The sequence below is a fragment of the Pelodiscus sinensis genome, chromosome 3 (genome assembly GCF_049634645.1).
Source record: "Pelodiscus sinensis isolate JC-2024 chromosome 3, ASM4963464v1, whole genome shotgun sequence".
Lineage (NCBI taxonomy): Eukaryota > Metazoa > Chordata > Testudines > Trionychidae > Pelodiscus > Pelodiscus sinensis.
The window spans coordinates 52,332,311-52,347,344 of NC_134713.1; the positions used below are offsets into that span (position 1 = coordinate 52,332,311).

The window sequence follows — 15,034 nt, forward strand, 5'->3', positions numbered from 1 at the left end:
AGGGAGAAAGCGCTTCAACCCTGAAAATGTTTTTAAAGACAAGTGCAAAGACAAAACAAGACACTGTTCAGTGCAATCGTCTTCCAAAGCTGCCTGGACAAAGGGGGAAAACATGTTCATAGGGCAATGGCAATGCCTATTCTGACTAGACCTCTTACCCACTGAAGTATCATCATCCTAGACCCCTATTCATTTTACATATCCCAACACCTTAAGGTTAACACTCTGTCCTGAGACAGTCCAGACAGCATGACAATCACTATTCTCAGAACTAGCCAAAAATAGGAGAGAAGTCTATCCACATATTTTAAACATGCACTAGTTACTCATTAAATTGAGAAATGATTTTGCTGGACTATTTTACTCTTACCACCAGAGAGATGTACAGCACTGTAGCATTTCAATCAGTGTTGCACTATTAAACCAAAATATTTCTAGCTTAGCACTGCTACAACGAACTGCAACTGCCTTCTTTACAACAATAAGCAGCTTTTGGACAGTACAGACCTTTTTCATCTCTTCACTACAAATCATCACCTTCAGAATAATCATTCTAGACATTTCCACAGAAGTATGCAGGATATTTAATTTAAATTTGTTGTGTCACGATAGTGTGTCATAGGGCTATGTAAGGATGTAAAAGACTAATCGAATGCTTATTGGATAGTATTTTGACTAGTCGACTATTCAATAGCCTCAGCTGCCCCTTTGATCAGCTGTGCAGCGGCTTCCCCTTTGAAACTGCTGCCTCCACCCATTTTAAAGGGGCAGCAGAGCGCAGGGTCAGCTGCAGACTCCCCAGCTGATCCTAGGTTCCAGGGAAATGCCGCAGAGAGCCTAGGGTCGATGCCAGGCTCCATGGCTGTCCCTTTAAAATGCCACCTCCACACATTTCAAAGGAGCAGCTGCATGGAGCCAAGGGTCAGTAGGTGCCTACTCCATAGACACTTCTGCATTCCTCCTTTGAAATGTACAAGAGCCCCAGCTAGGGACTCTTGTGCATTTCAAAGCAGGCATGCCCTGTGCAGACCGGACTTCCCGCTGGCCCTGGACTGTAGAGTTCTGCAATACTCCTTTGAAATGTACAAGACGACTAGTCGAGTTGTCAGTTAACTGCATTTTAACATCCTTAGGGCTATGACCATCTTAGGACCTAAGTTTTTGTCCAGTATCTGAGGGAAACATAATTTTATGCAGAAATTTAGAAATAACTGAATTCATGTTTGCAGCCACATAAAGATTTCATAACATTTTTATAACTCTTTACATATTGCATCCAATGTGCAACAGATTGGTGCAAAAAGGGGCAAAATTACACTTACATTGGTGACATTTTGTACAAATAAAATAACTTAAGTATGTTGAATAAATATTCAATACAGTAATTTACACACACACACACACACAGAGAAATATCAAGTTCTCAAAACATTTTGAGTAACCACAAATTTCATTTTTACATACAGAAATGTAACCTATATGAAAGAACTCAACCAACATTTCCCTTTTTTTTAAATCAAATCTCACTTCAATTTTACCAGGTTATTAAGTTATTTTTTTAAAAGCCCACCAAGATTAAAATTAAAACTCTCTTAATAAGATGGTAAGTACATGCAAAACTTATTACTCTCTTGATCAGAGTTTTAGTATAAAGAAACCAATAAAGAAGTAAGTCAAAACTGGTTTCCATATTAATCAGTTTACTTACAGAAAAGCTTACAAAATTAAATATTATTTCCCGGGTCATGCTGTGTCAATTCCAATGATCAGATGAAAACTAAGTCAAGTTTGTTTTTTATATTGTCAAATTTCAATTAAATTGGACGTAGTTATTCAAAGGCAAAGCCTATAGAACTAGGCCTTGTAAACATAAATCAGATATTTTTAGAAGACTTTTATATTCAAATTTCATTTACATCAAATAACAGATTCATGTGAATCATCTAAATTTTTTGTATCTGCAGGTTTACTCCACCATTAATTTTTGAATAGCCAAAAGAAAAACTATATTTCCATAATCATAACAGATGTAAATTAGAGTATACACCCAGTCAAGGTTGTATTGAAGGAAACGGGAAGGGTCCTGCTAAAACCAATGGGAGCAAGATCAAACCCCAGACATAAACAAGAAAAAAAAGATAGCAGATCTTGACACAGAAAATTCTTTCAACAATGCAAGTTTTTCCCTTTAGCCACTGAAGCTCTGCCTCCCCCCATCGCTCAGAGATGATGTTTGGGGGAAACCCGCTTTTAAGCTGGCTCCCCCCGCCCCCAGCACCGACTCCTGCTTCCCTCCTTTGCTGCCTCTAACATTGGGTGAGGAGAAGAGAAGGGACAGGGAGGACTGAGGTTCAGGGCTTTCCATAGGCCAGATTTACTTTTCTGGGGTTCCAGAGTTAGTGGATTTTATGGACCCACTTAGGCTCTGGCGCAGGGACACAAATGAGGCGTTCAGTGTGCGGGACAGGGCTGCCAGTGAGTGGGATAGGGATGCAGGAACTGCATGGGAGGTGGGGTGCAGGACAGGGTGAGGAGAGCAGGGTCTGGAAGGGAGTTTGGCTGCAGGACAGGGTGTAGGGTGAGGATGGGAGGGGGTTTGGGGAGTAACACAGAAAAGGTGGGAGGGTGAGAATGCAGCCAAATAGCTAGTTGGGGAGGGAGGAGTAAAGGAAAGTGCAGTTTCAGCAAAATAAAACTATCCCCCCCCCCACATCTTCCCTCAGCCCCATTATCCTCCCTCCCCCACAGCACCCCATGTCCCTCAGTGCAACCCCTGCCCCCTCCCATTCTGCCTCTGCATCCTCCTCCACCCCGCATGCCCCCACATCTCCGTGTCCCCAGCGCACATACCAACAGGGCAGCAGTACTGGGACTCTCAGCAGCCCAGGAACAGTGCTGGGATGAGGAGAGGTGGGGGCAGAGCCTCTTCCCTGCCCATCCCAGCGCCAGGGCTCACCCCTCACCTGCAGGCTGAAGCTCTGGGGTTGGGGCAGACAGAGCCCCGGTCTGGCTCCAGCCCGGCTGGGTGCAGCAGAGCACTGGAGAAGGGGCTCCCCAACCTACATGCAGCCTGCAGGGAGCAGCACAGCACAGCTAGGGCCTCAGTGCAACACATGTGACCAACCCCAGCTCAGCAGAGCAGTCCCAGCCCCACACCCTCCCAAAGTAGGAAGCAGAGCCCGTGGCTGGGAGGGAGGGGTTAACACCATAGCTAGGGTTGCCAGATGGTCTCCCAAAAAATACTGAACACACGGGCTAAAAATAAACACCACCCACACCGAACACATATCCTGTGTGGCTACTACCAAGAGCCCCCAAGTTGGGAACAAAGGGGGAGGCAGCAGAGCCTGCTTTGCAAAGCAGCCGCCTGCTACCCAAAGCAGAGAGGCAGACCCTGGGGCAACACAAGGGTGAGGGGGAGGCGACCATTAGGGCCGGCTTTAGGAAGTGCAGGGCCCAATTTGAACAATTTCGATGGGGCCCCGCAACAATTTTGGTTGAGCAAAACAAACAAAAACAAAACAAAACAAAAAAAACAGCGCAAAAAATCCCCCTCCAACACACACACACACCCCCTCCCGTGGCACAGGAAAACCCTGCGCTAAACTCACACCTCCCGTGGCGCAGGCAGCCGACACACTCCTCCTCCGGGGCGGCAGATTTGTATAATTTTTAGTGGTGCCCCATTAGCCACACCCTCTGACCCCCGTTAACTACAACAGGGACACCTAATTAACACTATATGCTAACACTGAGAACTCCATACACTAAGTACAATAAATATGCAATAGAAAGTCCAAGCCACTGGGAAAGAGGTCTTGCAAGAGCAAGAAGGATCATTCCAGGCAACCATTATGGGTGGTAAGAAAGAACTGAGAAGGTATAGGGCTGAAGGCACCCCTTATACCAGTGCATATGCACATAGCTCTCCAGTGGGCACTAGTTGGTCCTACAGGTACTAATGAGGGGAAATCCTCCAGCAACTGTGCATGCAATACGCATGAATCTAGCACGAGCAAGTACTCAAAGACATGACAGTACTGGTCAAAATGTCTGCATATGAACAGCATTCATTTTCAAATGTCTGCTTCATTCTTCATTTACATATTTCACTCTTATTTTTTCTCTTTCAACTCTGTGGCTACATCTAGACTGCAAGCCTCTTTCAAAAGAGGCTTTTTCGAAAGATACTTTTGAAAAAGCCTCTTTCGAAAGAGAGCGTCTTGACTGCAACCTCTTCTTTCAAAAAAGTGAGCCACTTTTTCGAAAGAGAGCACCCAGGCTGGATGCTCTCTTTCGAAAAAGCCATGTTTGCATTCAAGAACGCCTTTTTTCGAAAGAGCACTTTCGAAAAAAGGCGTTCTTCCTCGCTAAATGAGGAGTACCGTCGTCGAAAGAAAAGCCACGTTCTTTCGATTTAATTTCGAAAGAACGTAGCTGTAGTCCAGACTCAGGTGAAGTTTTTTCGAAAAAAACCCTGCAGTCTAGACACAGCCTTTGTCTCCAGCTAATTATGAAGTAACAGCACCTTTGCAAACGTGACTTGTCTGTTTACCAATCCCAGACACTGAGTGTAGCTCTTGCTTTAACAAAATAAAGACGATGAAAAGGTTTAGTATTTAATAAAATTAAATTAATTAAATTTAAAAAATAACACTTGGTACCAGTAAGCAGAATTTTCTCACAAATCTGTAAGAGATTTGCTTTCTAACGTTTCATATTCCACTCCATATCAGCAACTCTGTTTCTATGTTCCCTTAAAAAGCAGCTTACTGAAGATAAGCAGATATTTCTCTTTGGTGTTGCTTCTCCCCTATATTTACGCCAGTGTATCCCCCTGACCTCAAAGTATAAACCAAGATAACTCATTAATTTTTCATATGCCTCTTCGTCTAAGGATGAGATTCCCTGGACTTAAGTTGTCTGTCTTTGCCTGTAGATAATGAATTATAGACCTTCCTATCATCCTTTGACTGTCCATGAGCATAACACCAGTGTTAAAAACAAACACGCATTACATTGCAGCATAACATCTGCACAGCATAACACCAGTGTCTCTCTATAACTCTGCAGACAGGAATTGCTCTTTTAGAGTATGGTTGCAATGCTCCCCAACCACACCACACATCACTATGACAAGTCTGCACTGGTTTAGGGACTGAGAATCCAAGCTTTGTCCCTGAAGTAAGTATTCACAAAGAGAAGTGCAGCTGCTATCTCAACGAGCGTGACAAAAATGTAACTGTATACATTTAAGGCCAATTGCTTTCTTTATCTTATTGAAATGTTCCTACACTTGGGACTTAACATTCGTGTTCCAAATACTGATCACTTCTTATTCAAAATTGCTAGTGTCACCAAACAAAAAAATATTAGAAATTATTTTAACCACCATTACCTTTCTATTACTGTTTTTAGAGGTTAAACATTCATATGCTTTATGAAACATTTTGGATAGTAAGCATGAAATACTGGGTTCCCAATGTTCTTGTAATGAAAGAAAAATACACTGCTTCAGACCACACAAAATAGTAGCCACCATGTATGACAGATTAGTCTGCCCCACTAAGGGACCGGGGCAGGAGTGAGGGAGTGTCAGCCCTAATCATTAACCAAATGTAGCAGAGAGGACACCAATGATCCCTGCATAGCCAGACTATCATTAAGATTTGGAGTGCAAAGTAACATAAACGTCCACACAAAATTCCAAGGAAAAAATACATGGTCATTTTGCATTCCTTTCTTCCTATGCCTAACCTTCCCACAGAAAAACAATACAATGCTGTTGGTTTTTTAAGTACAAAAGTTATGCCATGCTGAAAGACTGCTGCAACAGAAGTCGGAATTCAGCAGACAGGAGATTCTGTCGGCAACTGAGATTTATACACGAAAGACTGGCCAAGCATGGTCTGACAGCTACACAGAGCTATGTGGTGTGCTAACTTCACAGTTGAAGATTGATTAGATCTATTTTAAAGCTTTTCTGCCTTCACCTAGCAAGCTATTGTTGTCAGTGATTTTTCCCCCAAGCCCGATGTTTCAAACCATATCTATCTACAGCTATCACTGTCATCATTTCACAATAACCAACAGAAAATGAAACATTTCATGATAAAGTAGCATTTTACAGCATGAGGTTTACGAAAGATCTGCAATTACACTGCGCAGTGTGTGTTGATCATGCAATGAAAGACACAGGATTTCTGCCAAAAATAATGATTTGCAGACAAACAATTCAATCAAACACAAAAGCTAAAATTACCACATAAAATTATAGCAAATTACAGTATGTTGGGTTAACTATTTTAGTGGATAAAATGTGCATGGTAAGAGTTATAAGATATTTAAAACCAGAAGGGCAATATACTATCTATCAGTGCACTTCAAAAGTCTGTTCTTTTAAAAGATGTTTTCAGCAATATTCCTATCCACAGAATTAAGAACTCCACAGGAAACTATGGAAACTTTCAAAAGTTGCCCTCATTTTAAGGATGACCGCTATACAAGCAAACACATGCTTTCAGCCTGTTCATGAGTACAAATAGGACACTGAGTTTATACAGAAATGCTTATCAGTACTTACCTGCCATATCAATGGCAAATGGCCGGTCTGCTCTCCAGCCAGTATACCAGCCAACAACTTTTCCATTTTCCACTAGAGGGCGTTCATATCGTCGACCTCCCACCAGCCCCACAGGCCACACGGATACTTTGTGGGTTGTACGCATCTGCAAGGAGGGAGAGGAAGAAGGTAATTTCCCTTAAGTTCTCTCAGTAGAATGTGCTTCTTTTGTAAATGCGGGAAACAAAGTCTAGACATTTCAAGCCACCTCAAGATGTTTACAGCTGATTGAGTGCTTCCAGATTTCAACCCTGGAAAATGTTGGTATTCAGAGGATGTATGTAGACCAAAACTCTCTATCAGCTAGTTCTTCAACTCTCTATTCACAAGGCACTTCAAGTCTACTGGGAAAAACCTGAGAAAAATAAGTATTGCTTAATAACTAGTATTGCTTAAGATATGAGCCTCCAAAATATCCCCATCCTATATAATCTCTTTCTCAAAGAAAAGCACTGATGTCTGTGGTAGACTTTTCCTCTGGAAGGCTATTTTGTTGTTTTAACATGCTTCTTTCTATAAATCCTTAATGCACTTACATCATGACTGCAGAAGCCTAATCAGGGTAGAATGGAATGTTTATGTTACATTCTGTGATCTGCATTTATAAAGACACACATACAATATAGTCTGATATAGACCTCAAAGTTGCATCTAGAAGCTATCAACAGACTCTAGAAAGAAAATAAATCCTGATTCTGACTGGAAGCGCACTCTCACACAAGCTCCTGCCATATGAGGTTTGCTCAATCAATAAGTGTGGATGAAGTGTGTTAAAAAGTGGCCAGTAGAGGACAACAAAATTGGGCCTTTGACTCCCTCCCTTCCCCATGGTGCCTGAAATATTTTAATATTTGAAAAAAAAATAGTGGGGATTAGGGATGTCAGCGTGTAGATGAATACATGATTAACCAATAAGCCTGGCTTGTCAGCTAATCTTGTTGACTACACTCATTTTCCTCCCATTGCTGCCTCTGTATTAGAAGCAGCAAGGGGGTGGAAATGGGAGCTGGTGCCCAAGAGGAGGTGGCTTAAAAGCCAGCTCCCGACAAGCACAGGATCCATCTGCCCCATCTCACCCTTCTGATAGAGAGGCAGCAATTCGGAGGGTGAGGGGGGAAAAGTTGGACCCAATATGTGCAGGGGGCCCCCCCCCACGTGCTAGCTCTCACGGCCCTGCCTGTCCCCTCCCCTGATGCCTGCCAGAGAGGCAGTGGCATGCAGGGGAAGGGGAGCAGTCAGGAGCTGATGGAGGGGGAGCTGGCTTAAAAACAGGTTCCCCCCAGCACCAGCGCTGCCTGCTCCCCTCCCCCCTGCACTGCTGCCTCTATCAGAGGCAGCAACATGGGGAGGGCAGCAGAGGCTGCTGTGAAGCAGCCCCTATTATTGGTGGGCCCGAGCTCCCCTGGACAGAAGCTGTGCCATGGGATGCAGAGCAGCCTCTGTCCATGGGGAGCGCAGGTCCTCCAGAGATAGAGGATGCTCTGCCACAACAGCCCCTGTCCATAGGTGATCCCAGCTCCCCGCAGACAGGGGCTGCTCCCTGCTAGCCCATGCTGCTGCCTCTGCATCCTTAGTGGGATGATGGTTTTTCTCTCATGAATTCATCGTTTCCAAGGCCAGAAGGGACCATTATGATCATCTAGTCCAGTGGTCACCAACCAGTAGATCAGGATCTACCAGTAGATCTTTGAGCCTCTGACAGGTGATCTTGACTGGTTTGGTGAGGGAGCTATCAAGCGCTAGCACTTCAGTTGCCCCTCCACCCACTGTCCTTCTGCTCGTGCCCTCTGCCTTGGAATTGCCCCCCTGGAGCCTCCTGCTTGCTGTGTAGGATGTAGGAGGGAGAAGAGAAGTGGCACTTATGTCAGGGTGTCCCCTCAGGGTGTCCCTTTCCCCACTTCTGTATCCGATCTTCACACAGAGAGAAGTGGATGGAGGGAGCTTGGCAATGCAAATCTCTGTCACTCTCATACACTGTGTGTGTCTGTCCTTCTCACAAAAACACACCTTCTTTCACTCACATCTCCTGACCCAACACACACACGGAGAGCGGGGGGTTATTGTTACATCTGTTACTGCTTGCAAAGTGTGTTATTTTGCGTCTTTCACTGGTCTGCATTTCATAATTTTCATTTCTCTCTTGTACTTGCATTTAATACTTTGAGCAGTAAGTTCTAAAATGCCTAACCTGTCGTGTCTGGTGTAATTATCCCTGTGGTAACTGCTACTCCTGGAAGTGGCTGGCATGTCCCTGAAGCCCCTGAGAAAGGCAGAGCAGGGAGTCTCCACATGCTGTCTTTGCCTGCAGACACCACTCCTGCTGCTCCCATTGATCAATAACACGGAACTGTGGCCAGTAGAAAGCTGTGGGCTCAGTGCCTGCAGATGACAGGCAGCACGTGGTGCCATGGAGCCACTGCTGTACATGCCAGCGGCTTTCAGGAGGGGTACAGGGCCAGGGCAGGAGTAAGCCTGCCTGAACCCCACTGCTCCATCATCCGGAAGCTGGCTCAGTAAAATGGTGCCCAGCCAGGGCCTGCTTCCTGAACCACTGTCCCAACTCTGAACTTCCTCCAGCACCCAATCACCTGCTCCAGACATGAGTCCCTCTGCACCCAAACTCCTTCCAAGAACTTGCACCCTGAACCCCCTCCTGGACTCCAATTCCCCACCCTGGGCTAATTTCAGAGCCCCTCCCTCACTCCAAACTCGTTGGCCCAAGACCAGAGCCTGTACCACAACCTCTTACTCCATCCTGATGAAAATGAGTGAGGATGGGGGAGGAAGAGGGATGGAGTGAACAGGGTGAGGGGTGAAGCAGGGGCAGGGCCTCAAAGAAGGGGCGGGAAGGAAGTGGGGCAAGGGTATTTGGGTTTGAGGTAGATCTTGCATTGCACTTACATTGAAAAAGTGGTCTTGTGGTTAAAAGGTTGGAAACCACTGATCGAGTCTGACCTCCCCTATAATGCAGGATTTCTGCAAAATAACTCCTATAGTTTATCTTTGAGAAGACCATCCAATCATTATTTAAAATGATCAGAGGTGGAGAATCCATCACAAAGCCTGGTAAAGTGTTTGAATGGTTATTTACTCATGCAATTAAAAACGTACACCTTATTTCCAGTCTGAATTTGTTTAGCTTCAATTTCCAACCATCAGATAGTATTATACTCTTCACTGCTAAACTGAAAAGACCATTATTAAATATCTGCCCATCATGTAGGTACTTATAGATTGTAATCAAACTCCCTCTCCCCCCAGCCTCTTTTTTGTTAAGTTAAAGATTCAAGGAGCTCAGTCTATATCCCTAAAAGGCATCTTTCTAACCCTTTAATAATCATTCTCATAGCTCTTCTCTTAATACTCTTCAATGTATCAACATTCTCAAATGGTGGACACCAGAATGGAACACAGTATTCCAGCAGTGGTCACACTAGTGGCAAATACAGAGGTAAAATAATCTCTCTGCTCATACCTGAGATTCCTCTCTTTATGCTTCCCACCACTGAGTTAGCCCTTTTGGTCACAGAGTTGACACACGGAGAGCTCATGTTAAGATGATTATCCATCACAACCCCCAAATCTTTTTCAGAGTCACTGCTTCTCACTATAGAGTCCCTCATCTGTCAATAGAGCCTACATTATTTATTCATGAATGTATATATTTACACTTAGCCATATTAAAATGCATATTGTTTGCTTGTGCCCATCCTACCCAGCAAGTCAGGTGATTGTGTAGTGACCTGACCTCTTCACTATTTACCCCTCCTCCAATTTTTGTATAATCTGCAAATTCTATTAGTGACAAGAACTAATCCCTGCCAGATCCACTAGAAACACACCTGTTCAATGAGGATTCTTAATTTACAATTATATTTTACAATTAGCTAGTTAGCCAGCTTTTAATTCATTTAATGCCTAACATGTTAATTTGATACATTTTTAAATCAAAATGTCATGTGGTACTAAGTTACATACCTTTTAGCAGTCTAAGTATATTATATTGACACTATCACCTTTATCAACCAAACATTTAATCTCAATTTTAAAAAATCTAAGTAGTTAGGATCTAGTTCTTCATAAACCCATGTTAATTGGCATTAATTATATTTCTGCCCTTTAATTCTTGATTATTAAAAAAAATCAGCATTAATAGTCTATTGGGCTACTCACCCAGATCATTAAAACTCTTGGGTGCAGGTTATCCAAGCCTGCTGATTTTAAAATGTATAACTTCAATAGCTACATTTTAACATCCTCATAAGAAACTAATGGAACAAAAACAAAAGAGTGTTATTATATGATCTGACTACATAATCTGTTTTTTCCCCCAAAATACAAAACAGAAATACTTACTGGGTACTTTTGCCTCTTCTGCATTATCATCTATAATTCTACTATTTCCATCTTGTAAAAGGCTAATAACATTATTAGGATTCTTTTCCCCCAAAATATATTGAAGAGCTCTCATTATTATTGTCTATTATGCTGGAAATACAGGTTGTACCTCCCTAAGCCAGGACTCTCTGGTCCAGCAACAGGACCATGGATGTTCCTGGACCACAGAGCCCAGGAACAGTGAAGTCTGGCAGCAGGGCAGGAGCACAGCAGGGGGAGGCCAGCGATTCAGCCGTAAGTCCCGTGACGGGGTGGGTGAGGAGGCGTAGCAGGAAGCTCCAGCCTAGCCATGGTCAGGGAGTTCTGGCTTGTTCTGGCCCAGTGCAGAGCTCCAGCTCCAGCGACAGCCAGGGAATTCTGGCCCCCACCCTGGTTGTGGAGCTCCAGCCTCGGTGCCAGGTGGCTGCAAAACAATCTGGCTGCTGCTAGGGCTGGAGATCTGCAGCTGCCTGGCTCCGCAGTCAGGGTTGGAGATCCACAGCAAAGGCCGGAGCTCCCTAGCTGCCGCTGGAGCTCCCCTGCCCCTGAGCCAGAACAGGGCTGGAGCTCCATGGCTGGGAAGCCTGAACAGCACCCATGGAGCTCTGGGCCCTGCTTCAGCCATGGAACTCCAGCCCCCGTCACAGAGTATAGTGGCAGTGGAGCTCCAGAAATAGCACTCTGCCCCAGCAGCAGCAACTGAACTGGCATCCGGTAGGCCGTGTCCAGACTCAGGGGTTTTTTCGGGAAAAGTAGCCTTTTCCCGAAAAATCTTCCCCTGCATCCAGACTCAAGCCGCGTTCTTTCGAAATTATTTCGAAAGAACGCGGCTTTTCTTTCGATGGCGATAAACCTCGTTTCACGAGGAAGAACGCCTTCTTTCGAAAGTTCCTCTTTCGAAAGAAGGCGTTCTTCAATGTAAATAGGGCTTCCTCGAAAGAGAGCATCCAGACTCGCTGGGTGCTCTCTTTCGAAAAAGCGGATTGCTCTTTCGAAAGATCCGCCTGCAGTCTAGACGCGATCTTTCGAAAGAGGCTCTTTCGAAAGATGCTTTCGAAAGAGCCTCTTTCGAAAGAAGCCTGCAGTCTAGACATAGCCGTAGAGAGTACCAGGGAGCTAGGACACTACCAGGGTCAGGCTGAAGCCCTAGTCCGGGGACAGCAGAGCATCACCGGCCATTAGGGAAGGGACAGACCTTCCCTGATCCAGAAAATCCCCTCGTTCAGTACTGCCCAGGTCTCAAAGATGCTGGACCAGAAAGGCCCAGCCTGTACATTTCTCCTTGGGTACCTGTGTTTCCCTTTTAAATTTTCTACAATTCCTCACTTCCAATTTATAATGAACGCTATCTTATTTTCCTTTTCTTTTATATATTTATAGCTGACCCCACTTCCTCTCTAAATAATGAGGCCTTCTTCCTTGACTGTGACTTTTGGGGAATCTAGTAAGTGTTCTTAAACAATTCCCAATTGTTTTTCTGACTCAGTTCTTCCTCAAAGTTATCTTCAGCTGCATGCAATCTGCCTTTTTAAAGTACCACATCTATATAGCATTGGTCTAGAGACTTTCTTCTGTTTGCACATTACAGGCAGTCCCTGGGTTACGTACAAGATAGGGACTGTAGGTTTGTTCTTAAGTTGAATTTGTATGTAAGTCGGAACTGGTACATATTGTAGGGGAAACTCTAGCCAAACATTTCTCCAGAGCTCAGTTTTATTCTCCCACACCTCACTTCCCTCAGTCCTTTATTCTCAAGCTGAGGTGTCTGCTGAGAAAAGCCGCTCCACATATCCCTGGTTTGCTGGGGGGGGGGGGGGAAGGGGCTATCTTCGCGCCTCCCTGGTTTGCTGGGGGGGGGGGGGAAGCAGCTAGTGCGGGGTTGCCTCACCCTGTTTGTAAGTAGGGATCTGATGTAAGTCGGATCCATGTAACCCGGGGACTGCCTGTATAAAAAGTCATCAAATCATAATCATTTGTTCAGAGATTACCATTACATTTTAGTGCTGTCATTAGTTCCTCTTTACCTATTAAGATAGGCTCGAATACAGATCGTCCATGAGTTGGTGACACTTTCAGAGTTAAAAAATTGCAGATATAATATTTAGAAAGTCCCTGTATATTTGTCCTGACAACATGAGACCTTCAGCATGTGACACTCAAAAACAACCTCCCACCCACCCATAGTAGAGCCTGGAGAGCCTCCCACCTACCCGTGGCTCATTGGGGCTGGCCAGGCAAGAGCAGCCCTCTTCCACAGCTGGGGGGGCTGGAACAGCCCCCTCCTGTGGCATATCTGGAGTATTCCCCCCTCCCCCGAGGTGGCGGGACCACCTGGGTCACAGCAGCTCCCCTCCTTCCTGGCACAACAGGATGTCTGGGCTGGAGCAGTTAATCATTTAATTGATTAACCTTTCACATTTACATTCCTAGTAAGAAGCCTGTTTTCATGTTTCCTCAAATGATTGTAGCAGACACCAACGAATACTCTAGCTTGTGAATTATGTGTTAGAACCTTATGCTATACACATTCAGGATAATCTTCTTCCAAGTTATCAGTGACTTAAACAGTTAATTCTATTTTTGATACTGAGTAGGCAGAACGATAGGATGAATGGCAGACTATCATTCCTAAATAGGTTATAACCATTGCTTTTACACTGATTCCAATTATGTTTGACAACAGAAGTAGGAATTTTGCCATTAAGTCAGATTTCACCCTAGAAATGTAGTCTTGTCTACACTGGAAGAATCTATTGTTACCGGAACACTATGGACATTATGACATGACCAGAAATTGCCTAAGATATTCTCTACGCTAGAAAAGTTCACCAGTCTAACATAATCAAATTAAAAATCAGTCTTGTTAAACTGATACAATCCCACAGTATAAGGGAGCATAAATCAGTCCCAATTTAAGCAAGGATAACCCCCACCTAAGCGAATCTACATTAGGGATTTGCACTGGTGTAATACGATTGATTTTTATATTGATTTAGTTAAACCAATTCATGCTTTAAGGTCTTACAATCCCTTCACCTTACAATTACTCTTTTTCCAGACATTTAAAATTTTGCCTTTACCAACAGCACTTTAGCTCAATTGTCCAGGGGACACTCTAGAGAAAGAAAGCTGTTGTTAAAGATTCAGTACCCCACACTCTTTCCATCCAGCTCAGAGCACTCATAATACCCATCCTCTTGCTCCCAAGAGCTCCTCCTCCTGCAAAACCAAGAAGATCAGATTGATATTCCTTATGACTCCAAAGATGGAAATACTAGCAGAATAAAAATAAGAAACCCTTATCTATCAGGTCTTCTTTCTACATCTTAAAAACTTCTCAAGATGGCCACTAAATCTTTTTTTTAATCCTTTGCAAGACACTTTTATATTTTTCATCTGAGTTCCTACGTGGGTTTCTTTTAACTGTTTTTCCTTTTTAAGGCATTTTGTTTGCTGTCATTTTCCCCTGGTCTTTTACTGTTCTAGTTGGGGAAACAGAAAGTTCACAACATTAATTACAGTCTTCTTTTAAATAATTCACACACAAAAGTCATTTGGACTACTTCAGGACTGCAAAACGTAGTGTTTTTGGTAGCTGTGGTTTCAATCCATATTTTGAGCTTTCTGTACAAATCTAACGTCACAAAAATGTGCACACAGGTGTGGGATCATGCTCTCTTTTAGGGCATGTCTGCACAGGAAATATTACCAGTACAATCAATGGGTATAATTAAACCAACATAACTATACCTGTATAAACCCCAGCACAGATGCTCTTATTCTTTTAAGAGTGACTTTCTCCAGGTAGCTTAAATTAAACCCTTCCGCAAGCGTCATAAGCTAAATAACAAGAACAGCCTTCTTTTACCAGAGCAACAGTGTTGACACAGGAGATCATTTAAATTCACACTAGGGATGTAAGCGAATAGTTGACTATCCGATAAGCATATGCTTATTGGACAGTTGACTAGTGACTCCTCTATCAGTGTTGGGGGGAAACAGCTTAAAAGCCGGTACCCCCAGCACCTTCTCCCT

At 43.9% G+C, this 15,034-nt stretch overlaps 1 protein-coding gene across 5 annotated transcripts in view; it reads right to left on the bottom strand.

Annotated features, from left to right (window-relative positions):
* B3GAT2 (beta-1,3-glucuronyltransferase 2) overlaps window positions 1-15,034 on the bottom strand; it is a 43,831-nt gene that overhangs the window by 15,630 nt on the left and 13,167 nt on the right. For 3 of the 5 annotated variants that reach the window (XM_075923716.1, XM_025186762.2, XM_075923717.1), the window contains exon 2: window positions 6,584-6,728. In XM_075923716.1, coding sequence (XP_075779831.1) covers window positions 6,584-6,728 — 145 coding nt within the window. Of the gene's footprint in view, window positions 1-6,583; window positions 6,729-6,830; window positions 7,075-10,795; window positions 11,671-15,034 lie in introns of those variants that run through there. The other 2 variants (XM_075923719.1, XM_075923720.1) reach the window with 2 other exon arrangements.